Source organism: Equus caballus, chromosome 21, assembly GCF_041296265.1.
Source record: "Equus caballus isolate H_3958 breed thoroughbred chromosome 21, TB-T2T, whole genome shotgun sequence".
NCBI lineage: Eukaryota > Metazoa > Chordata > Mammalia > Perissodactyla > Equidae > Equus > Equus caballus.
In genome coordinates, this window is record NC_091704.1 from 31,100,955 (window position 1) to 31,127,132 (window position 26,178).

Consider the following 26,178-nt stretch of genomic DNA (forward strand, 5'->3'; position numbering starts at 1 on the left):
AACTTGGCAAAGAGAGCACTTTGAAATTAAGTCTCAGTCATAGCTCTAAACTCATATGAACAAACTTACCATAGATGTGTGACTTAGGAAAATCTCTTCACCTCTTTGTGCCTCTTTCCTCATTTGTAAAATGTAATAAAAATAATACCCTAAGTTCATCACAATTGAAGGAGAAGAAGAGCACACAGTAGGAATTACCCAGCACTTAGTAGGTACAAAATGTGTTCGTTGGTTCTGAATAGTGACCATGGGTTCCAGATGTATTCAATGGTTTGCCAATTTCTTTTCTGAAGAAAAAAAGAAAACCACATACACACAGAGTTCCAGGAAATGTTGCAAAATGATAAAAATGTTTCAAACCCTCCCCCATCAGAAGATATGTTTTTGCAAAACTGTAAAAACTTTGGCATTTCTGAAATTTGTCCAGCATAGCTTACTTTTGGGTCTCCTGGTCATATTTTTCCTTTTAATCAGAGAACTTGATGACTAAGCTATTAGCAACTAAAACTAGATTTAATACATTAGTAAACTATGACTCAAGATTGAAAAATAATTCCTTTTACTTAAGACTTAGATATTATTGGTCAAGTCTACAAAACCACATTCAATATTATAACCTATGAATTTTGATGTCCTTTTGTTGAAAGATTTTTTTCCAGACTGTTCAGACCAAAAGGTTCTTTTCTTGTCATTATCTTTCTTCTTCTGCATGCATTGAGTAACATTTTGATTTTTACCGTGTTCCAATATTGTGAGGGAAAATCTTCAGTCTTCTTTCTCATCTAACTGAGTAATCTTGAGGCTTGCCTATACAGGAATGGAGGAAGGTAGGAGAGAGAGTTATATATTCTTCATAATACTAGTTTCATCTATTTATAAGTCTACTTATAACTGAGTGAGTAACTTAAGTGGTTCTGGATGAATGTAGGAGGTATTCTTCTCGTCGTGGTTATCAGTATGGTTGGGTCAGTTATTTAAAGTAATATAGAACAGAAAGGGAGAACCAGTCTGCAATTGTAACTGCCCTTTGAAATGAGAGAAAGAGTGGGAGAAATGACCCAGCTGTAAGTGTTAACCAAGGAGTGGACACACGTGAGATGTGGCAATATCAATCTCAATCTGGAGAGTTACTAGACAGCAGAGAGGCCACACAAAGTTTCTTGGGGAATTCATAGGTGGGTAAAACACAGCCATGGAGAACCCTTAGAGGATGCTAGTGATACCTCATATTCAACATCAGAAAAATAAGTCAACAAGGTGGCAGGGTCCCAGCCATTGGAGTAGGGCTTAGGTTAGGATTCTAGGCATTGGGAGGGGGGCTGACTAGAATAAGCCGGATGTTGTCCTTGTGGTTACTAGAAAGGGAACTTGAAAAAGAGGATGAGGCTTTGGTTATCAGATATAGATAAACTGAGGCATAGAATGGAGGCTGAGACTCAAGAGTGACACAGGAGCCCAATTTTTTAAATTGGACCACAGCATCTAGGTCAGACCATTGACAAGCATGAATTGGAGCAAAACCCACAGAATGAGAGGCTAAAGCTTGTTAATCACCCCCTATCATTTGCCACATTTGTCCCTAGGAACTGAGTATGATACTGGAATACCAGCAAGTGGCCCTAGACATGGGGAGGGGGAGAAGCAGAAGAGAAAGTCTAGGAATTAGTCTGCGTTGGACGTGGTAAATGTCCCCAAAAAAACTCAGGAATCCACCCCTCAAGACCTTCACCCTCTGTTGAGGCGTCTAAATTGGAGTTGTGGTCCTTAATCATTTCAAGGCAAATAAAACATGTTTTTAGCCAAACCAAAGAAGAAAGGGAAAGAAAATTGGAGAAAGTTTATTGGACTGTGTTATACGAGCTTGTGTTACATAATGACGCAGTTGCTCTTGTATTTCAGGGTTGGCTGGAAGGCTGTGTGAGTCTGCTCAGAAATGGTGCCAAGCACAATATCCCAGATAAAAATGGCCGTCTGCCACTGCACGCCGCCACTGCTGAGCCCGATGTGAGGTAAGGAGCCAGGTTCACACGACGCTCAAATTGGGAGGAACCCAACTTGGATTAGAAGGTCATCTAATCCAAGCCTCGGTGGCAAATAAAAACAAAACCCATCCATTTTTTTTGAAGTTGCAGCAGACAGGACCATATCTCAGTAAATCAAAATATCCTGGAAGAATCTTAAACTCTAATCTCTTTCCCTTCCTACTTTGATAAAACCGTTTTCTCTTAGTCTCTGATTTAAGAAGAAATGCTGTTTGTCATCTAAATTCATATATTCATTCATTCAATTAGTCAGTCAATTATTAATTCAATAACTGTTTATTGAGTGTTTATTATGGACCAAGCACTGTTTTCGGCCCTGGCAGTTCAACAGTAAGCAAGACAGCGTCTCTGACCTCCCAGAGCTAACACTCTAGTGAAGGAGTTAAGTGGCACACGAGTGAACAAATAAACTGGATGATTCCAAAGAGTGATGATTGCTGTGAAGAAAAATCAAACAAGGTAAAAGACCACTGAGTAGGCAGAATGGTTAATGTCTGAACTAGAGTCATGCCAACATTTATGGGTTGGAAAGAGGCAAAAGACCAAACCAAGAAGACTGAGACAGAGAGACCAGTGGGTTTGAAGGAAAACCGGGACTGTGTGCTGCAAGAAGCAATGGGAAAAGTATATTCAAATAAGTTGGATGATCAAGAAGGTCACATTTTTGTAAGACCATTGAGCAACAAAGGAAAAAGTTTTGCCCAGACCAAGCGTCTGTGTCTAAATGGCCTCAGTCTCCAATCTTTTGAAAACCTCTCAGAGCAACTGATAACAGCATTTCCCACTGTGGAATCAGCAACATTCTGGACCCTTCCTTAACCTCTGCTGCACAGAACATGCCTCAGACAGGAATTTAGTATTCCCCAGGGCCAGGCCAGAACATGCCTTGGCCAGGAATTTAGCATTCCCCAGGGCCAGGCTGCAGGCCGGCACCACAGGAGGTGCATTCTGGTGCCTCGTCCTCTATACCCTGCATCCAGGACAAAACTAAAGATCTGTGGGGTTGGAGGAGACCAGGGCCTCTTTCAGGTTGACAGGTAACAGGGTTTCTTCATTTCATTCTGTTTCAGACTAAAAGAAAAGGGCTTGGGAAATTCCAGGACTGTTCCCAGCTGAGTGTGGCCTCTTATTATCATTGGATCCTATCCAGGAATAATAGAAAGCTAGGATTTACTCAAAGCCCAACAAAACAAGGAAGTTTAGAGAAGAAACAGCAAGCCCAGAGCTAACAATCAATAGACATCATAAAGCGATGACTCTCTTTTGACGTATTAGGGGAAAAAAAGAATGACTTTTCTAGATAGCCCACAAAAATATTTAGTCACAAAATCATACTGGTTTCCCAAGAGTAATCTTTAGAAAATATGTTTAAAATGTGCCTTTTAAGACTGTTCTCCCTTGATTTACCTGCCTCGGTGGTCATTTCAAAGTCTACCTGATTCTGGAATATAAATGCCTGCTGTAGTTACTAGGGTAATTATAGCTGTTGTAACAATTAAAACCCTTGGAGCCGACCTGGTGGCACAGTGGTTAAATGCACACGTTCCACTTCTCGGTGGCCCACAGTTTGCCGGTTCGGATCCTGGGTACAGACATGGCACTGCTTGGCACGCCATGCTGTGGTAGGCGTCCCACATATAAAGTAGAGGAAGATGGGCACGGATGTTAGCTCAGGACCAGGCTTCCTCAGCAAAAAGAGGAGGACTGGCAGTAGTTATCTCAGGGCTAATCTTCCCCCCCAAAAAACAATTAAAACCCAAAACTTCAATGTTTGAACACATTAGAAGTTTAGTCCAATGTAGGTGGTCCTGGATGGGAACTCTGCTTCATATGGTGATTCATGGACCCAAGCTTCTTCTGTATTATGGTTCCACCATCCTCTAGGATCACAGAATCCTCTTTGTTCAGCCTGCAGATGGGGAAAGAGTGTAGAGAAGCCCACTTATTTCTTTAAAATCTCAGCCTGCAAATGACAAAATTCACTTCTGCTCACATTCCATAAAAAGCACTAGTCATTTGGCCACACTTGGGTATAAGGAGCGCTAGGGAATATAGTCCATGACCAAGAATTCGCCTCCTAGCAATGAATCTAATCCAAGAAAGAGGGGCATGAATTTGGTGAAAACTGACTCTGTCAACAAGCCATTGCACCTGAAGGGTGAACTAAGCCTTGTCAGTCAAAATCACACTGAAGGTCAATTTAGTCAGTCACTTAGGCTCATCATCTGAAATCAATGCAGTAGTAAATTGAAAACCAATCCAAGTGTACTTCCCCTTTTGTGGACTTAGTCTATTTCTTATTATGCCCAGCAGTGCCACTAGACTAGTGTCTACATTACATCACTGTAACTGAGATAACAGAGTTGTGGCTTCTCCTTCTCTAGAAATTGTATGTAATGACCCAGACACCACCTTCGGAAGAGCTGGAGCCAGAAAAATAAACATCCTTCTGTGTGCTGATGCTATCATTTTATTGTCCTGAGAGGAAACCTAGCTGATTCTGGAAGATAAAATCGTGCTTTAGTTACGGTAATGCAAGCTGCTGTAACTAGTAAAACCCAAAGGTTAAGATTAACTGTTCTAAAACCAAAATCATTGGTTCTGATAAATGTTCTCCAAAAGTGAATTGGTTAAACCTTAATAACCATATAGCAAATCATCTGGTTTGGTTACTTAGAGAACATTTCAAAACTGGCTTACCTTAAAGGATTCCCTATGGAATTGCAGTGCTTAAAATTAGGGATTTTATCATTGCCTGATTGAGAAGTTTTATGGCCATGGCAGACTTTGACGACATCTGCATTCACTGTTTCAAGCAGAAACTAGCCAAGTCGTACTCTGTAGCAGAGACGTTGGGCTTCAGTCGCCCATTGGTTTGTGTGTCAGCATGAACTCAGAATTGTTTTCTGGGGAAAAAAATCTTGGTCCCACTTGTGGGTACTTCCTAATCTTACAACCACAATGCAGAAGGGAGTGACTTTCTATTAGGCCATGCAAACCTATTTGACTGCTTCATTTTCCTAAGTGGACGCAATTTTCGGCCAGCTTTGCTGACCACTAAAGCATGTAGGTCTACACTTACAAAAATAATCATGATGACAAACAGTGCTGATTATTTACCGTGTTCTGCATGCTTTCCATGTACTGTCTCATCTAATCCTGACCACACCTCCATGTGGTAGGTAATATTTCTATCTCCATTTTATAGATGAGGAGATGGAGGCACCAGGAAGATAATTAATTGCCTAATACATGTGTGAAGATAAGTAACTTGCCCAATGGGTCTGCTGTGCTCTCACCATTGTGGACCTCATAGAATTTATTTTAATGGCTACATTTTGTCATTAAGCCCTTGGCCTACACTGAGAGGCCTTATGAGAAACAGCCTTACAAAACTCCTTATTGTCTCATTGTCAGGAAATATTTTGTTCATTACAGCATCCAAAAATCCTTTATGAGAAACCACAAGAAAAACTTCTAAAGGAGGCATGCTGTGCTTCTCCTAAGAAGTTATTTTTCATTTTTACTATGTGGACAGTGTGGCATATGATTGTGTTTCTTTCTTTGCATGTTTAGAAAACTCAAAGCACAAATTGTGTCCCACCTCCAGCATACATGTAGGACCACGATTACACCTTCTTTACCTTGCCCTTGTTTTCTTTTTACCTAGGTTCTTCACTTGTAATCTTGTTTTACTATATGTATCTGAAAACTACCTAAAATCCCTTTTGGATTGTGATAAAGGGTGGCCATGAGTGCCAGCTCAGGAGTCAGACTGACTGAGTTTGAATTTGGCTCCATCTCTTGCCTACTTTATTGTCTTTGGCAAGTTAACATGTCAAGGCTCAGCTAGCTCTCTCTTCTAGAAAGTAGGGATAATACAGCACTTGCCTCACTGGCAATTACATAGAAGTAAATGAGAAAATGTGTAGAGAGCACTGAACACTGTCAATTGTCAGTGTTCAGTAAGTGCTGGTGATAGTGTTGATGGTGATGACGATGGAAGATAGAAAGAAATAAAGAAACACCATAGATCAGCGCTGAAGAATGAAACCCTGCTACTGCCACCCCACCAGCTCTCACCCTGGCCTTCTTTACCTTAGAACACACAGGTCCACAAAAAGTGTGTCCACACATACAGGCGCCTGCACATGTAGTCCTGCACCCACCGACCTGCGCACACCTTTATTGCAAAGGTCGTCAGGGTATGAGCAGTGCTCCTTTTGTATTGGCCCTGGGACATAGAGCACTGCTAGACTTTAGAACCCAGTGAACATCAAACTCAGCCATTCAGTTCCCCTGAAACTCCCTTCCCTATCTTTGCACACACATCTGTATTTCCCCCTAATCGTAAGCACTTGTACGGACTGGACCGCTTTTTGGCCTTTTGCTCAGGTATTCATACTCCTTGTAAAATCCATTAACCCTTAGGTTTCCAAACAGCATGCTTCTTCCAATTTGTGCTCACTGGAGCCTATTCAGAGGGAAGCCTCAAACTGAAGCTGCTTATAAATAAGCCAAAGGGACACTTCAGTTAGCCCTTTGTCTCCAGAGGAATTTTGTTCTCTGATGGAAACAACTCAATAGCAAACCAATCAGTGCCAATATACAGTCTTGGCTAAGCTGCAGCACAGTGGGGCTGCAAGCTGCTGCAGGGACGAGGGATTTATAATTATAAACATGAAGGCAAGTTGGATGGACAAAAGTAAAGAAGCGCAGTTTCATCTCACGATTCCCCTTCCTGCTTTGATCCCTCAGCTTCTCAGCAGGTCCAAATTTTCTCTCTTTCAGCTCCCCATGGGTTTTCTTGCTTCCTTGGCTGGAACATTCAGAGTGTGCCCGTGTGAAAGAGGGGGCATAATCATTAAGACAAAGCTCCAAAGAGCACAGAGTTGTGTTTGTACAACGCTGCACATGCTAGAGTTGGAAGGCAAGCAGCGATTTCCTCTGAAAGCAGCCACAGGGCTCTCTGAAGGTCTTTTTCATGGTCTCCATGGTTACCAGCAGATTTTTTTTTTTTCCTGCCAGAGTGCCAGCAGCTCTGCCTCTTTTTATCACCCTAGACTACAGCCAGAGGGAGGAAGGAAATCATTTCTCTGCGGTCCTGTTCTCTAGTTATTAGGTGATGCGTTCTAACCTGTGGGTGGATGTTTCACTACAGCGTACTCTCACATCCAGGCAGCTTCAGGGATAGGAGGACAGGAGGCTGGCTTGGGGATCCTTTTTCCTACTCATCCCTGGGCTGGCCAGTTCCAGAGCTGTGAGCCCAAGGGGCCAGCTAAGCAGAGAAGCTCAAGGAAATAAGCTGCTCGCCAAGATACATCTAGCTGTTCTCTCTCTGACCTACCAATCACCTAATGGCAATCAGGGGACCCCAAAATATAAAGTGTAGGAGCTTTTAAAAAAATCATTATATAGAATTTATTATGGCATATAAAGTCCATTCTAACTGCTTTGGATGCATTGACTCAAAGTCATGATGAATCTTTTAAGAAATAGGTGTTATTGTTATCTCTATTTTGCAGATAAGAAAATGTAGGTACTTAGAGTTTCATAGCTTGCCCAAGGTCACTGGCTGGTTGGTGATGGAGCAGAGATTCCAAAGGAGGCAGTCCGGCCCAGCATCGGTGTTCTTCTCATTCACCACGCTCCCTGTCTAGAAATGTTCCTGCTGTGCCTACTGTCCTGGGACCAGGGGTGAGGTGGGCCTTATGCTGCTGCCTGGGCATCTGAGAGCAGGATGGTTTGAACTGGTGCTAATAGGAGATTGGGCTGGGGTTTTGAGAGAAATACAGTCATGAACTACATGATCACATTTCCATCAACAACAGACCACATGTACAGTGGTGGTCTGTAAGATTGGTACCATATAGCCTAGGTGTGTAGTAGGCTATACCATCCAAGTTTGTGTAAATACTGTAGGAGAGGAAGAAATTTTCCTTCACCCTTCTAGGTTCTTCTGGCTGGTCTAAAAATTAAATTGATATGAGATAGATTAACAGAAGAAAAACAAACAAAAAGTTTAATAACATGTATACATGGGATAAACTCAGGAAAACTGAGTAACTCAACAAAATGGCCAAAGCCCTCACCTTAAATACCCTCCTCAGCTAAAGACAAAAGAAAATGTTGGGGATGGGGAGAATCAGGGACTTCAAAGGGAAGGAAGGCAATTCACAGGTAGGTGAAAAGGAACAAACGTTTGGAAAACAAGTGTTTGGCCACATAGAAACAGAAGAACACAGGGAGCCCCACAGACAGGCTTTTCTCAGTTCCTGCCTGTCTACCACCTAGTTCATGTTATGCTAAGGTGATGACACTTCCTGAGACAGGTTTTTTTGTCTGAATTCTTTTAGTGAGTTAAAGGGGAGGTAACAAGAAAAGCTTTTTGAGGCTTTTGTTTCTTAAAAATAATCAGCCTAAAATAATCCTTTTGTTAAAGAGAGAGATTTTGAGCTCACAAATTTTGTTACCCTTCAGTATACTCTATGATGTTCATACAATGGCAAAATCACCTAACGAGTTTTCAGAACGTAGCACTGTCATTAAGCAACACATGACTATACTCCTGGGCCACCTTAGCACAAAACAAGAACTCTGAGAAAACAAAACTAAGAGGTCTGCAAGTCCTCTGGTAATTAAGACAGATGTGGGACAAGTGTCTTGTGGATTACCTCTAAACGACAAAATAGCATGGAGGACCAGGTTGGAAACCAGACACCTGACTGCTAGTCCAGGCTGGACCACCAAGGCGATGTGTGATGGCCTTGGCAAGCAATGCAGTACCTCAGGTCGTTTGTGGTCATAAAATAAGAGAGAAAGAGAGAGGGAATATTTCTGTATAAATTTGTATCCAGCTTTGAAGATCGATGAGTCTTAGAGACTGAAGAATCAAGTGGAATCAAGCAATACATAGATTGGCATATATCAATTAGGGTCATAATAGGGAAGACATGGAATATTTTAAAAAGTAACTAAAGAAAGTTGAATGATAGACCATTTTAAATTAACCAACAAGAGATGGTAATATAATCCTGCACCCTCACCAACGAGAAGGAAAGTGTTCCACCCCTAGGCCACAAGGGTCAAGGAGGGTGCTGTTATTGGAACCTGCTGAGAGCTGTGGAGATAGCTGTAGTTGTAGCTGTAGCTGTCAGAGAACGGCCACCTGGCAGGAGCCGAGGCCTTTGGTGGAGGAAAAAGTCATTGTCAGAAAGGAAAGTAGCTTCCCTCCTTCCTCCTGCCAGTTCTCCCACTGGCCAAACCCAATGGGAAGTCAGAGGGCCAGGAAGCCTGGGTGATGATGTTCTTGGAGGCCAGCCTCAGAGCAGGACATTGCAGGGCAGAGAATGGATTTGAGAGACAAATGGAGAAATATCTTGCACAGGGTTCATCCCATGACCTTTGGAGGCCCATTCAGAATGTGACAAGAGGTCTTGCTCTCCCCACCCCTATTTGTATCTGGTCAGAGCCTGGCATCCCTCAGAGTGGTCACTCTGCTCTGGAACTCCCCCAAAAGATCCTGTCTAACTACAGATGATCTCAGTCTGCTCAGGGTTAGCTGAGGATAACCAGAGTGGCCCACAACTGACCTCTTGCCTTTCCCTCCCACTCTCCCCCATCACATCAGACCAAATGAGCTGTAGGGATGAAACAATGGCCAGTAATGAGATAGAGACAGAGAAAGAGAGAGAAAGATGACATGGGGGAGGAAAGAGAGAAAGAAGAAAGACAGTCACCAATTACCCTTCCCCCATAAAGCAGCTATAAGGGAAAATATTAAATATTAAAAACAGTGTCACCCAAATTGCAATTATTTTTGTAGCATCATTCCACCAGATGGAAGGACTCTAGAATTCAGAAAGGACAAAAGAGATGTGCCCCTTGCGGTTATAGGCACTGGTCCTTTACAGTCCATGTTTGAACAGCTTTACATCTGATATTTATTCAGTCCTCCCCACTGCCGCTGTTATGGTCCCCATTACAGAAGCTCAGAGAGCTCATGCAGCGGTGAGGCCAGAATTAAACCACAGCATTATCCTGGCTCCCCAAAGGCAGTGATAAGACTAGAGTTAAACCTAGGCTTCCTGGTTATTTCACTTCCACAGCAAATAACTAGAAGGCCATGCCCATTTATGCTCCCCTTGTATTACATTTACCGCTAACCCAATATGCTTAGTTCCTCTTTCTTTTCTTCCACTGCAGGTAGTAATTTAATACTTAGGACTTTAGATGTCATCTAAGCTGAGAGGAAATGAAAATCTGATTGGGGAGGAGGCTAAATCGTTTCGTTTTTCAGATAACTCTCCCAAAAATAATTTCTAAATTTCCTTCAGTGTCTTCCCGTAGACAATCCTTTGTCATCTCAAAGAGTATATTAGTTTGCTGGGGCTGCCATAACAAAATGCCACAGACTGGGCGGCATATACAACAGAAATTATTTTTTCATGGTTCCAGAGGCTGGAAAGTCCAAGACCAAGGTGCCTGCAGGGTTGGTGTCCTCTGAGGCCTCTCTGGCTGGCAGATGGCCACCCACTTGCTGCCTCTTCAAGTGGTCTTTCCTCTGTGAGCACGCACCCCTGGGGTTTCTGTATGTCCTAATCTCCTCTTCTTACAAGAGCACCAGTTGAATTGAATTAGGGCCCGCCCTCAAGGCTTCATTGTAACTTAATTACCTCTTTAGAGGCCCATTCTCCAAATATAGTCACCTTCTGAGACACTGCGTATTAGAGCTTCAACATACGAATTTGGAGGGGGAACACAATTCAGTCCATAACAATGAGTGCCCATTGACTAATTCAGTCGCTAAGTTTCTCAGTGGTTTCCAAACCTGACTGTTCACCAGAATTTGCTGAACAGCTTTTTTAAACTATAGAAGTTGGGCTTCCCTCCAGACGTACTGAGTCAGAAACCCCAAACACAGTGCCCAGGTATCTGTGTTTTTAAAAAACTCTCCCAGGGCATTCTGAGATAGAGCCAGGGTTAAAACTTCTCAGGTTAAGTCTTATAGAAATAACACTTCCTGTGTGCCAGGCATGCTTTAAATGCTGTATGCCTAGTAACTCGTTTACTCCTCACACTGACCTGTAAGGTAGGCACGTTTTATTACCCTTATTTTATAGATGAGGAAGCTTAGGTACAGAGAGGTTAAGTTACTTGCCTGCGATCACAGAGCTGGTCAGTGGCGGGACTGGGATGTGAACCCAGGCCATCTGACTCCAGAGTCTAGGCCCCTAACCACTACACTCAACTGTCTCTCTTCCACAGATGGAGTGTTGACCTCAGTCCACCAAGTATGGGACCCAAGTGGGATAAGAACTTGAACTTGAGAATCATTGATAGTTGTTTCACACTGATTGCTGTCATTTCATGTTTAGATATTTGCATGTTTTACAAAGAATAAGCAAAGTTGTAAATCCTGACTTCCTCCTGGTATAATCTGTACATTTAAAAGGCATGACTCGTGTACCTAGTGGTGAGGCAGCCTGAAAGCTTATGTAAAATGAATAAAAATGAGTAAAATGAAAGTTTATGTAAAATGAATAAAAAATAATCACTTTGGTTCTTAAAGAGTATGCATAGGAACACAGATCTGGTGAATAAGATGAGCCAAGATTCACTTTCTCCACTCCGTTTGGCTCCTCCAGAAGCACTAAGCTGGAGAGGAGGTGGGAGAAGAGGAGACAGAGGTACTCCTCCTCCCCGGTACCTTCTTACTTATCATGCTGGTTTCCTTCCATGGATCTTTCCCCTAGATAGATGGAGAGCACCCATCTTCATCTGGAAGCCTTCAACGGACCACATTTCCAATGTGTTCATACAGATTTTGTTCGTTTGAGCCACTTCTCCTGTTTTTCTTTACAGGCTCCTAACAGTTTTGGTGCAACAGTCAAATCTCAGCGAGATTAATCACCAGGACAATGAGGTGAGCTTGCCCTCTCAAGGTAGAGTTGGCCATTGTGCATGTTAGGGTGCGAGGAAGGGCTTTTCTGAACCACTGTGCTTCCTCTCAGAAAGGTGCAAGGAGGGGATGGAGCACGTTTTTGTGTTCCTACCCTAAGAGGTATTAATCTCCACTATTAATCCTCAGGCAGAAATTTATAAACCCCCACCCCGCCACCCACCACGTGGTTGTGGATGGCTTCTAATAGGGAAGGATGTGTTGCTTAAGTACTTAAGCATTTATCACACCACTGAAATTTTGTAATTTCCGTCTGGACATTGAGAAATAAATATTACTCTTTCCTGTCTTCTCGAGTCCCAGAAACTTCAATGGCAAGCTCTGGCTGCCGACGGTCTCTCTTTGAGTGAAAGATGACAGATAATAATGCCAGGCTCCCTCCTCCAGCAGCCACATTATTAATGCCAATGATGACAATTGCCATTTCCTTCATGTTGCAAATGCTGTCCTGTCCAAGGCTTCTAAGAAGACGGTGCAGCCCTCTTGAGCAAAATTCCTGAGGGAGGGTGGATCAGACCCAGGCAGAGCTGCCCCCGAGTAGCTTAGGGTCTCGTTGTATCATCTACTTACCTCTTTTAAAAAGCAGAGCACATTTTCACAAGCCAGCTTGAATCTTTCTTTTAAAGATTGGCATCTGAGCTAACATCTGTTGTCAATCTTTTTTTCTTCTTCTTCTTCTTCTTCTCCCCAAAGCTCCCCAGTACATAGTTGTATATGTTCTACTTGTAGGTCTTCTAGTCCTGCTATGTGGGATGCCACCCCAGCATGGCTTGATGAGTGTTGCCATGTCTGCGCCCAGGATCCAAACCAGTGAAACCCTGGACCGCCAAAGCCCAGCGTGTGAACTTAACCACTCAGCCACGGGGCAGGCCCTAGGCTGATTTCTTTAACAAACTTCTTAACATCAATTTAAATACCTGGGGTTTTTTTGTCCTTTTTTTTTTGAGGAAGATTAGCCCTGAGCTAACTACTGCCAATCCTCTTCTTTTTTGCTGAGGAAGACTGGCCCTGGGCTAACATCCATGCCCATCTTCCTCTACTTTATACATGGGACACCTGCCACAGCATGGCTTGCCAAGCAGTGCCATGTCCACAGCTGGGATCCGAACCCGGCGAACCCCAGGCCATCAAAGCAGAATGTGCACACTTAACCTCTGTGCCAACCAGGCTGGCCCCTAATACCTGGTTTTTGATGGATTTTTTTCTAAATATATGCTTGGTTTGGCTACATTCTACTAAGAATGTCTGTAAGAAAATCTGATAGCACTGAAAATGCATATGCCCCAAAATGCTAAATTACGTTGTTTTCAAGGAAGCCAGGGGGCCATAGACAACGGAGTGAGAGGGAGCTGCCTGACAGGGCTGGGACCACATTTTTCTCCTGGTTCCCCACCCTTGTCCTTTTCGAGCCTTCTGATTAAAGGCCTCCTTCCAGCTGGCTTGGCATTGATGAGCACACCAAAAAGCCCCTGCTTCGCAGCCTGTGTCTGAGGTTGGACACATCCCAGATTTGGTGGTCACACGCTGCTTTCACTCCCCATGTCTTCAGTGGTGTAAAGCAAAACCCCAGAAGAAAGAGGATTGCACTGTTTCAAACTTCTGCTTTAAAAACAAGAACCGGCGACTGGAAAGCACACTCCTGTCACTCTGCCCGTGTTGTGAAAGCAGGGAGCTTGAGTGGTTGCAGTTCGTGTCAGCTGATCATGAACTTCTAGACTTTGGGCAAGTGGCCAACCACTTCCTCCACCTCCACCTCCTACCCCCAAACTCAGGCTTATTAGAAAGGGGGCAAATTCAGTCATTCATGCCCTAAAGCTAAATTCCCCTCGTAGACTCCAACTGTGTCTACCCCTCAGCTGAACGAATATCCCCCAGCAAAGTGATGGCTTTCTATTCTTCCTCACCCTGGGAGGGTCCTGGCTGGTGGAGACAATGAAAATAGACACAGTGGTCAGTGTAACACTTTTCAGATGAGATGTGGTCAATATTGGAAAAGTCTCCGGTTCCTTCTCACGCAAAGTGACCTCTCAGAGAAGGTTCCTCCTGCTGTTAGAGCAGCATTGTGACCCATTGGCTTTTAAGTGCAGAGAGTAGGGGGCTCGAACAGGACATTCCCACCCAATGTCACAGCTTCCTCTTTGGGCCATGTTGCAGCATGCCTGCAACCTGTCTGAAGCCACCTGCTAATGCTTGCCGGTGGTTTTTGTTTTATATATATATATATATATATATATATATATGTCATTGCTAGTGTGAGCTAATCCATATAAATTTGCAAGGGCTAGAAGCTCTTTGCCATTGGGAAATAAGGACAATTCTGAAATGGAAAGTGCAGCCAGGCTTTCTTTTTCATTCATTGCCTTGGTGGAGTTCCGGCATTTGGCTTCTCAGTGTTCTGAACAAGCAATCGCCTACTCTTGCTCCTCCTCAATCATTTTTCCAGTGAGCTCCAAGCAAGTGCAGTCTCCATTATATATGAGGGGGTAACAGTTAAAGCATAGGTGCATGCACAACCTAAGTCTGCTAAATAACGGGAAGCAAAAAACAGCAAAGACAAAAGAGGGAAAAGGAAAGTTAGCGCATTACAATTTCCTAATGACAACAAGAAAGAGCAAAGTGTACCCCTACATAGTTTGAATGAACTTATTTTCCAAGAATAACTGAAGGCTTACCAAGCTTACCACAATAATTGTTCAAGTCTAAAGGATCAATCAGTGGAAATCTAACTTCATTAAGAGATATATTAGGTTATAAACTGAAATTAAAGAGTGGAGAGAGGAAGAAAAAAGTCCATTTCTGAAGACAATTCTCTCTGTAGCTGCTCAAGTAAAACAAAACGTAATACTGCTTTCTATTAGCGAGGTGAATATCACTTTAGAGGCTGTCCTGATCTGAGCTCAGTAACTTAAAACAATCTTTTTGTATTAGTTTTTACTTGTGTAAGTAATAACGAACACATTTATTATTAAAAATTTAAATATTACAAGTAATACCAGGAAGTCCCTGATTACATCCACCTCACCCCTTTATCCCGAAGCAATCGCTGTTTCATGTATCTCTTTCCCAATCTTTTATATATATTCATAGACACTGTGGAGTATTACATAAAAGGTGTCACACTCGATGTTGCTGTTCTGCAACTTTGTTTTTTCCCTCAAGAAGTGTCTTACAGCTCTATCCATGTTGATGCTTATAGATCTGGCTCATCATTCCTTTTAATGGTTTCAATGTGTTCTATACTGTGAAAATACCTCCATTTATTTTCTATTCCTCTATGAATGGATCTTTAGGTTTTCTCCAATTTTTCACTATCGCAAACACTACTCCAAAGAGTGCTCTTGTACAAGCCTTGTGTTTTTTTTTTTTTTTTTTTTTTTTTTTTTTTTTTTTTTTTTTAAAGATTTTATTTTTTCCTCTTTCTCCCCAAAGCCCCCCAGTACATAGTTGTATATTCTCCGTTGTGGATCCCTCTAGCTGTGGCATGTGGGACGCTGCCTCAGCGTGGTCCGATGAGCAGTGCCATGTCCGCGCCCAGGATTCGAACCAACGAAACACTGGGCCGCCTGCAGCGGAGCGCACGAACCTAACCACTCGGCCACGGGGCCAGCCCCCAAGCCTTGTGTTTTAAACAAGCGTTTCTATAGAAGAATTGCTGGATAGTAGAGAGTGTACATTTTTATTTTTAATACACATGCCTGATTGTTCTCTAAAATGGCTATATCAATGTATAGCTTTACCTACAGTATAAAAGTGTGCTTGTTGTTTTCCCATAGTTGGATTTCTTCTTGTTGTTTTGCTTTGTATTTCCTTGATAACCAATGAGATTGAGCACCATTTCATAGGTAGATGCTCATTTTTATATCTTCTTTTGTGAATTACCTGTTTACTTCCTTTGTCCATTCATCTGTTGGATTACTTGTCATTTTTGTATGGATTCAGAGGAGTTTGTTATATATTCTGAACATTAATCCTCTGTCTGCTGTTGGATTGCAAATATTTTTTCACAATCTCTTGCTTATTTTAGTACTGTTCATGACGTATTTTCTTTTACAGAAAATTTAAAATATGATATAGTCAAAAGATCATTCTTGTCCATTATTGCTTTTGCTTTTGGTGTCTTCTTAAAAAAGGCCTTCCCTACTCCCAGGGACAGAACTACATTTTGCTCAATTTTCTTTTAGTTTGTTACAAGATTTTTTTTTTTAATATGTGGTTTCATTTCTGAACTCTTTGTTCCATTCCAATGATCTGTTGGTTTTCCTGCTTCATTAACCCCACTGCCTAATTATAAAGTGACTTATTTAGAAGCTATCCGCCCTGCAGAGTTGAACACTGTGGGAAAGACAAGATGGGTCAGGTTGGCCTTTGTGCCTTTGTTCTTCTGGACCTTGGGGGAATCATGGACACAGAGAAAGACTTATCTTTTGCAGCTACAGGGAGTTAACAAGTTGCTAAACGCCTAGAATCTAACCTCTCCTGCTCTCATTCTAGCTTTGACAGGAAGAGTGCCCCATCAAGAGGGGCTATGAGCTATTGGCATCTGGGTTAGAACTAATGCATTTATCCAGAGAAGCACTGTTATGCGTGGTATTTAGGATATATTGTTCATCCTAGATTAAGGCATGTTCTGATTGAAGTGGATTTTTGTGAGTGGCCTGACAATCCAAACTTTCATTATAACAGCATTCTGAGCAAATAAATCCAAGTGGCAGAAATAGTTGTGATCCTTGGGTATAATTCTCAGCACTAAATCTACTCACAGCATTCCTAAAATATAACCACAAGCAGACATTTTGCACTATAAACGCAAAATCAAAGAAACAGTCCCCAACTCTAGAAGACTTTTTACTCTACAGTTAGCAAAAGGTAAAATAATAAAGCAAATTTTTTTTAAATGCACCAGAATTTTTACCCTAAAAACAAACACCTTGAAAAAATGGAGTCTCTACTACTTAGGTGCCCTCACTTCAGTCTCTCTCCCATCCCCACTCCCGATCAGTTGCTAGAGGCAGACCACGTCTTTCTCATCTTTGTATCCCTAGAATATAGTTCAGTAACTTGCACAAAGTAGAGGCCCCCCAAAATATATATCCATATATAATTAATAGATAGATAAGGAATTAATTAAACTCAAGAAAAAGTCATATTATTTTATTTCATGGCCCTTTCTCTCTGTTTTGTTGACCCAAGTCAATTACCATTTATCTACCAGGCTTGACTCCAGGTGACTTTTAATTATTTCCAAAATCTACTTTCAAAAAAATTAAGATTTTTTTTTTAAAGGATTTTATTTTTTTTTCCTTTTTCTCCCCAAAGCCCCCCAGTACATAGTTGTATATTCTTTGTTGTGGGTCCTTCTAGTTGTGGCATGTGGGACACTGCCTCAGCGTGGTTTGATGAGCAGTGCCATGTCCGCGCCCAGGATTCAAACCAACGAAACAGTGGGCCGCCTGCAGTGGAGCGCACGAACTTAACCACTCAGCCACGCGGCCAGCCCCCAAAAATTAAGATTTTATATCATTTGAGGTCTTCAAAAAATGTCCTGTAGGGGCTGGCCTGGTGGTGCAGTGGTTAAGTGTGCACATTCCGCTTTGGGGGCCCAGGGTTCACCAGTTCTGACACCGGGTGTGGACATGGCACCACTTGTCAAGCCATGCTGTGGGCAGGCGTCCCACGTATAAAGTAGAGGAAGAGGGACACGGATGTTAGCTCAGGGCCAGCCTTCCTCAGTGAAAAGAGGAGGATTGGCAGCAGTTAGCTTAGGGCTAATCTTCCTCAAAAAAAAATTCTTTTTAAAAATGTTCTGTAGACTCTAGGGCGGGAGTCCTCTCTGTTTCTATGACATGGACACCTGTGGATCCCTTCTCAGAAAAGTGTTTGAAATTACGTGAAATAAAATACACAGGATTGCATAAGAAACCAATGATATTGCAATACAGTTATCAAAATATTTTAAAGAACAACTTGGTAATAGTAATATGCAAGCTTTTCTTTTAATGCATTAAGTAAGATTTAGTGGTGGGACCAATGACTACTGCAATTTTGAAGTTGTGATGCATGTAAAAGATATTTTGAGATATATGCAATAGCTAATGTGATACAAAAGTATCTGCAATTCGTATTATTGGCAAAGTCACAGGTATGGTTGACACTACTGTGGATTGTTGCCTATATTCATAATTGAAGAAGATGCTAAATTTCAATTAGAAGTTAGTGGAAATAGAGATATAATTTATTTCTCTAATCTAAGCTCACACAAAGCCTGATTTCTATCTAGAGAGAGAATCCCTGCTGTAGTGGTAATTCCAAAAAAGACCTTCCAAACACATTTTGAGCAATAAGTGGAATGATTGCAGAGCCTCCCAAGGTGATCTGCTTGGAATGGGAGCACAGTCTTTTATTCATTCAACAAATACTTAAGTACCTGTGACATCTCATTGCAGGCTTGATCACAGCAGAGTTCACAATTTGGTGTAGAAGGATATAGATGCTCTGTTTTGTTGAAAAATAAGTGTAACAACCTCGGCCTCTATTCTAGAGGCTGTGTTTTATGAATTTGTCCTTGTTAGAATTTGCTGTCATACTTCCATGACCTAGTTAACTTACATTGTTTTTCTTGCATTAGTGTCTCATTTAAATTATGAAAATCTCCACTTCTAAATTTTTTGTCGGTACGTTATTTTTGTCATTATTATAAGGAGACTGTGAGAGTATTTAAAGAAGGTCGTTGTTAGTAGCCATTCCCAGTATCTTAAAATCCAACCTCAGATGATTCGTAGTCTTTAACTAAAACCTTTGGCTATGATTATGATGTGCACTGTTTATCCAGGTTAGAAAACTCCAAAACAAAGACAATGAGTTAATTTACTAATCTTCGTGATCTATAACTGTAAGATTTTTTCCAAATAAAAATTAAAGAAAATGGCTTTCATTATTGCACTTCTAATACGTTCTACTTTTTAAAGAATCTTTTAAAGCCCATTATTTATTCCAATTTTTTGTCCGCAGGAGACCCTCTATAACTTTTGTGAGAGGTGGTCATATGTTTAAAATGTCCACCAGAGCCAAACTGGACTTCTGCGAAATTCCAGATCCTTCAGAGGATTTAGAATTGTTTTGCTGATCTCTCAGCCACCTGCTATAATTCTCTCCCCCAGTGCACTAAGACGAAGGAGGCACCAACCCCCCAGCCACATCACACATTTTTCTCTCTGTGCCTTTCAGGGTCTGCTAGATCTGGGCTGCAAGTGCCGGTCTGAAACACAGAAACTGCTAAGCACTTAATCAGATTTCTGGTTCATAAAACACAAAAGTTACAGTGGTTTTGGAAAAAAAGTTCTGAGATGCTGATAGGACTTGTAAGCCCTTAACTGAAATTTCGGTGGCTCGGGCCCAAGGCAAGGAATTACTCATCTGTACAAGAGCGCTCTTCCAAAGCAAGGCTGCTGTGCACCCAACAGCTATGACATACAGCTGGGCCTATCAGCAGTCTAGAAATGGATCCTAAGTCAACTAAAAGTAAACATTTCCCTTCAAAACATTCTGAAGAGATGTGTTCTTAAATGAATGTGAGTTACACTTCAGTCTTTGAGTCAATACTTCTTGTTTTTCAACAAAAAAGGGAATTCTTCTATCACCAGGGACATCTAGATATTTGTTGCAATATGTCTGCAAGTGACTTCTAGATTTTCAGCCCCAAGATGCTTTGAAGGCCCCACTGAGCCCTCAATGAAACTCAAGAAGGAACTGGTAGGAAAGGTCACCACAGTTTGGACACAGAGGACTGGCTTGCATTTGACAGATTCTGGTATTTTATACTCCCCATGAGTCCAACGGAGCTTTGACAACCTGCAATTCACTAGATAGTTCTTCCTGTAAACATTTCTTGAACACCTACTGTGTGCTCTGCGCATTGGGCATACCTCAGTGAATAAGCCGCAGCCTCTGTGTTTCAGTGCATCACAGCTTAATCATGATCTCTGTCAACTCTCAGTGCCAAGCCTGAAGTCTGCCCCTTAAGAGGCCACACGAGCCTTAACATAACACAACTACAATGACTGCCGGCCCAACAGAATCCGCAGGAAGGAGAAGGAGGCAGTTGCAGGAAAAAGTTCCTAAACTAAGTGTGTTGTGCAATACCAAGAGCTGCACTTGAGCTGATTTTGAAACTTTGGTTTTCATATTACTAACTCTAAGAGAATTTATTTTTATTCCTCATTAGCCCAATTGAGAAAAATAGCAACAGGAAGTTTCCCTTGATTTGACTGAATGTTTGCAACATGTTTATATTGTAATATAAATATATGATATACTTATATGTAATATATATAGTAATATATATTATTATTTAGAGAAGTAATGGAGCAATTCAAGTCTTGATCTGGGGTCATTCAGAGGATCAACAGTTATTTCTAACAGTGATTCCAAACTCCAGGGTGGGAGTCGATATATTTCAATACCTTACAAAAATAAATACTTGCCAGCTCTTCTTTTAAGAGGAGCCTAGAGGTGATGCCAAATGAAACAAAGAACAATATAGGGTGGCAACCCTTACCCTAGTGAAAACCACCATTCTAGAAAGTGAGAAGACCTTGAATCCAGTTAAAATCACAAAGAAAAGAATTTTCCAGCACCTGACCTCATTTCCAAAATGAAAGTCTACCAGCATAATGTATGGAGAGCATTTTTCTCCAGAGTTGGAGAAACCTGGATCTGACTCCCAACTCTGCCATGTCCCCAGTCAATGGCCTTAAGCAAATTACTTAACCTGTCTGTGTTTCAGTTTCCTCACCTGTAAAATGGTCCTAAAAATACCTACCCCTTAGGATTGTTGTAAAGATTCGAGAAGGTAACATATATAAAGCTCTTGGCACCCAGTAGGTATACAAAAAATGATAGTGCTCCTCCCCACCCCATCTTTTACCAAAGCATGCTAGTGTTAGGGTGTTTTTTGGTGGGGGAGGAGGGAGGCTTGTTTTTGTTTTAAGAGAATAACTCCTGAAGCCTAGCAACTGTGTTTAGGAGACAAGGAATAACATGGCATGCTCACGGTCTAGTTCACAACTACACTTTCACACTGAATTATCATATCGTTAAATCATATCTCTGCATATGGTGATTGCCACCTACCTCATTTGGAGCACTCATCAAGAATTTTAACAGGTTTCAATTGTCAAGTTGGTAACAATGACCGTATCAGACAAGTTCATTTTCTATAAAGAAGTCACATTCTGCTTTTCTTTCTTGTGTGTATGATTTTAAAAAGCAAAGCCAAATTGGGGCTGGCCTCGTGGCCGAGTGGTTAAGTTCGCGCGCTCCGCTGCAGGCGGCCCAGTGTTTCGTCAGTTCGAATCCTGGGCGCGGACATGGCACTGCTCATCAGACCACGCTGAGGCAGCGTCCCACATGCCACAACTAGAAGAACCCACAACGAAGAATACACAACTATGTACTGGGGGGCTTTGGGGAGAAAAAGGAAAAAATAAAATTTAAAAAAAAAAAAAAAAAAAAAAGCAAAGCCAAATTTTACAAAAGAAAAAAATTCAATCAAGAACAGTGAGAAGTCACTCATTTATTCACCAAGTATTTACTTATCATCTACAACATGCCTGGCACTGTTCTAGGCTCCAGGGATTCAGACAGGCAAACAAGGGCCCTGCCTTCATGGAGCTTACACTCCAGTGACTTCAAAATTGTCTTTGATGTCTTTACCCGTGGATACTGTTGGCACTTCATGATGAAGTCAATGACTCTGAAGCAAAGGGGGCTCAGCACTAGAATGGGGAAGTCCATGCATAATAAAAAGATTCTGATTCCCATGAGTTCAGATGTCAAATTCCAGTGGGTCAAATTCAAAATGAAAAGGACCCACTGAAATGCATTGAGCTATTCTGAATCCCAAGTAAATACTCAGCTGTTGGAATAAGAATAGGAAGTTCCACTGCTTTTAGACTAGCATTCTTTTCCATGTGGAATCAATTTTTTGAAATATCTTCAAGAATATCTCTGGATGCTCGGTGTTATAAGACACTTGAAACTTGGAAGCAGACCGTAATTTAGTGATTTAGAATATGGAACTGGTCGAGGGGATTTAGCATTCTAATCCCAGGGCCCCACAAACCTCAAACCCTAGATTCGGTTCCATGCTCACTCACAGACTTGGGAACTTCTCTAGAGCTCAGCTTCCTCTTCTGTGAAATGAGAAGGACACTGGCACCTGTCAGAGTTGACTAACTACCGTAGCAAACAACTCAAAATCTTAGTGGACTGACACAATAGATGCTTATTTCTTGCCTGTAACATAGTCCAATGCTGGACCTCATGAATCAGGGTACTGGGCCTTTGAATCAGCTGGTTCCAGCACCTTCTTAAGCCTTGTCTTCTGCGTTCATTTTCAGATGAGCAAAGAGAGAAGATGTGGTAGACCACATAGGTTTTCTTTTCTAGGAGGCCTGGAGGGGGCTTCCGTCCCTTCCGTCCTTTCTGTCCATGTTGCAATGGTCAGGACTCAGTCTCGTGGCCACATCTATCTGCTGGGAGGCTGGGGAATGTAGCCAGCTATGTGCCCTGGAGGAAGAGGAAATAAAGTTTGGTGAACACATAGCAGACTTCTTCATAATACTTAACCCAGCATGTTGTCTGGAGGAGTAAGTGAGATAATATACGTAAAAACTGATAAAGTTCTCCTGATTAATAAATATTAGCTCTGGGCTGTTATTAGCTGTGCTCTCCTAACTAGGCTGAGGCCCTGCTCCTCCACTCAGCTCATCATGGATGGAGCAGAGAAGGCCAAGCTAGTGACTCCCATCTTTATGTTATCTGCAGAGATGACTCTAAAAAGAGAAGCTTTAAAGCTGCCTATGCCCTTCGCCCCTTTACCAGGCGTCTTAATCCAGAGTCATTTTAGATACATTTCATGTAACTGAGAGGTGTGGGCAACAGAGGAGGCCATCTTTTCACAGTAACTCCCAAATAATACCAGTTCTTTTTGGCTACCATTTCCCAGCATAAACTCATTTTGTTATGAAAGTGTGCCTAAACTTTGTGATGTTAAGCTCTGAAAGAAGCTGGGACTCAACAGGCTGACTCATCCAGATCTGCTCTCCGAGCTGCCACAGAGTGATTTCCTCTAAACAGTGTAAATCAGATCATGTCAGCATCTGCTTAAAACCTTTACTGTCCTTCCATTGACTTTAGAATAAGATCTAAATGCCTTATGCAGGGTCGGTATCCCCCATCCCACATTCCCAAGGATCAGCCCTGCCTCCCTCTACAACCCCTTCAGTCATGGCTCTCCTCTGTCCATTCATTCATGCATTCATTCAACAGCTATTTACCTAGACTCTGATGTAGTCACTGGGGATACTGCACTAAAACAGACAGTGTCCCTGCCCTCATGATGGGAGATGGCATCCTGGTATGACTCCAGGCACAGGTGCCTGCCTCTGTGACTTGGTACTTACTGTTCTCTTCCCCCAGCCTGGCTAGCAGAGGCCCAAGTGGAACAGTTCCTCCCCGGCGGTGACTTTCTCACAGCACCCATGTGCGTTCATTATAGCATTCAGCAATCTGGAAAATCCTTTGGCTTGTTTGTGAGCATTTATTGTCTGTCTTCCTCTACCACAGTGCAATTCCCATGAGGGTAAAGATCTGGTTTATCTCACTCACTATGGTATCCTTAACACCTGTTTTCCGGCACAAAGCAGAAGCTCAGTAAATGTCGGTTGAATGAATGGCTTGAGGAATAAATGAACTGACAGGCAGCAACTGACGTATCTGGTGGTGGCCCTTGGGCCTGAGGAGAAAGTGTGTGCTGCATTTTCCTTTTTAATAGACCGTGCTCATCTCCACCCCCTCTGCTTATGGTTTTGTAGGGGATGACACCACTCCACTGGGCAGCTTTCCACAACCGGCCTCAACACACCCAAATGCTGCTGAAGAAGGGGGCAAACCCCACCCTGGTGGATAAAGACTTTAAAACAGCTCTCCACTGGGCAGTCCAGGTGAGGACTTGTCTCAAGTTTTAATGGTGTAAAGCAATGTTAACAATTCTCTGAGTATGTCAGACCTGAAGGGAGAGATTAAAAAAGGTACAACCCCAGCACTGGTAAGGGGTTTATATGTATGACAGAGCAGGTAAGATTCATGCTGCCCTCCTCCCCTACGTTCACGTCCACAGGGGCAACAGGAAAACTGTCACTTCAGAGGACTTGGGGGCATTAGTTGTAGAGAAGAAACCCTGCCAAGATGAAGAGGGGGAGGAGTGATAGAATATCAGGGAGAACCTGCCTTGGCTGTCACACACACACACACACACACACACACACACACAAAGACACACCTCTCCCCCTCTCTCTCTTTCTCTCTCTATCTCAGTGCTTGCTACTGGCTCACAGTGCACCGGGATAAACTTTCAAAGACTTACTAGGAAAATCCCTTCAAAGTCTCTGGACCATGACTCTCTTTTTCCTTCTAAATCCTCCAAAGCAGAGTAATTGCAGGTGACCCTGAATTCTGCGCCGAACAGTGAAAATAGTGGCTCATGACCCTGCCTCACGATCCCAAAAAGGAATCTGTATCAGCACACACAGACAAAGAAATCAGAATGGGCCCCAGAAATCGATCGTCTAAAGAGGGGGAGGCTGAGAAGAAGGAGAAATATTGACCGTAGCTCTCATTTATTAGGTGCTTTCTCTTTTCAAGGGGACTGATTAACTCAGAGCGATCTGTTCCGTCCTTAAGAGGCGAGTGGTGTTGGGCATCCTTTCCACAAGCTTGCTGGCCCATTCTGTCTTTGGATGCCCAACACAGACATCCCTGCTGTTTATTCCCATCAGCCCAATAGGGGCCCCCTTGCTGAACTGCTGCAGCATCCTTGCGAGAGGGGTTTCTGTCTGCCCTGACCGTGGTTTCACTCAGGTGTTTTCACGTGCCACACACGGCAGAGACGGGCACCTGGCACTTTCAGGGTTGACATATGTGCCTGAGGTAAGGGGAAAACAGAAGTGATTTGGAAACTGCTCTGTTTTTGTCCCTCCAAGCTTAGCTTTAGTAACTCTGTACCAGTGCCAGCCCTGGGCAAAACTGTGAAGCGAGCGAAGCTTGTTTTTGTCATCTCCACCTGCCCTAACAACCTCCTACATACTTTCAGTATCTAATCCACGCCCTGTCCCCCTCAAGCCAGTCCCTGCGCAGGACTCAGTCCTCTGGCTGGTCAAGGGTCGCGATCATAGCAATGACCCCGGTGACAACCTGGCTGGACAACCAAGAAGTGTTTCACGTGTGTTGGTTCTGAGGGGAGGTGAAAGTGGTATCAGAATCAAGCATTTTCTGTGTATTCACTCTCATCACCCCTGCCTTCTGATTCCATGGGTCTGGGGTGGGACTCATGTATGTCCCTTTTGAAAAATCTCCCCAGGTAATTCTGACTGAGGTGCCTCCTCTGCTCCCCCTTCCTCCACCCCACCCCCAGTTCAGAGCTGTTGCTCTAGACCTGGCCTTGCAATGGAATCAGCAGCAGCGCCTGTAAAAGAATAGACTCCCAGACCCCACGCCAGACCTTCTGCGTTGTGCTCTTCACGGCTGGGAACCCCTGTTCTCTTCCTCGATGAGGCAGTTTGGCAAAATTTAAAAAAACAATGTACTCAACTCAGAAAATCTGAGTTTGCATAGACAAACCTGGCTTTGATCTCAGAAAGGTCCCCAGTGCCTGCTTGGCTTAACAGTCAGTGTATCTTTGGGGAATGAATGAGATCGTGCATATGACGCGAGATGTAATGTACTGTGTAATTGCAAGAGATTTTCATTTTTATTATGGTTCCTGATTCCTCCATGACAGCTTAGTTACTATACCCTCCATCTTCATATTCTTTCTCTCTCTAAATGATACAGCTTTTAACCTGCTACATTGCCTTTAGTCCTCTCTGCACCTTAGAATCATCTGAAGAGCTTTTAAACAATACTGAGACCCAGGCCCCACACCCTTAGGTTTTCAGCCAATTGTTCTTGGGTGGGGCCCAGGCACCACCATTTTTTAAAGCTTTCCCTCCTCCAGAAGATTGTATGCAGCCAGGGTTGAAAACCACTATGGTAAATGAATTCATATTAATGGGTGCTAAAAGCTTATCTACTCCTACCTAAGATATTTGCATTTTGACCATGATTTTGGGTAAGCAT

General features: G+C 42.6%; 1 protein-coding gene across 1 annotated transcript in view; it reads left to right on the forward strand.

The window, feature by feature from the left end:
- ANKRD55 (ankyrin repeat domain 55) overlaps positions 1-26,178 on the forward strand; it is a 96,560-nt gene that overhangs the window by 34,686 nt on the left and 35,696 nt on the right. The window contains exons 5-7 of the mRNA XM_070246824.1: positions 1,900-2,009; positions 11,907-11,967; positions 23,877-24,005. Coding sequence (XP_070102925.1) covers positions 1,900-2,009; positions 11,907-11,967; positions 23,877-24,005 — 300 coding nt within the window. The remainder of the gene's footprint in view (positions 1-1,899; positions 2,010-11,906; positions 11,968-23,876; positions 24,006-26,178) is intronic.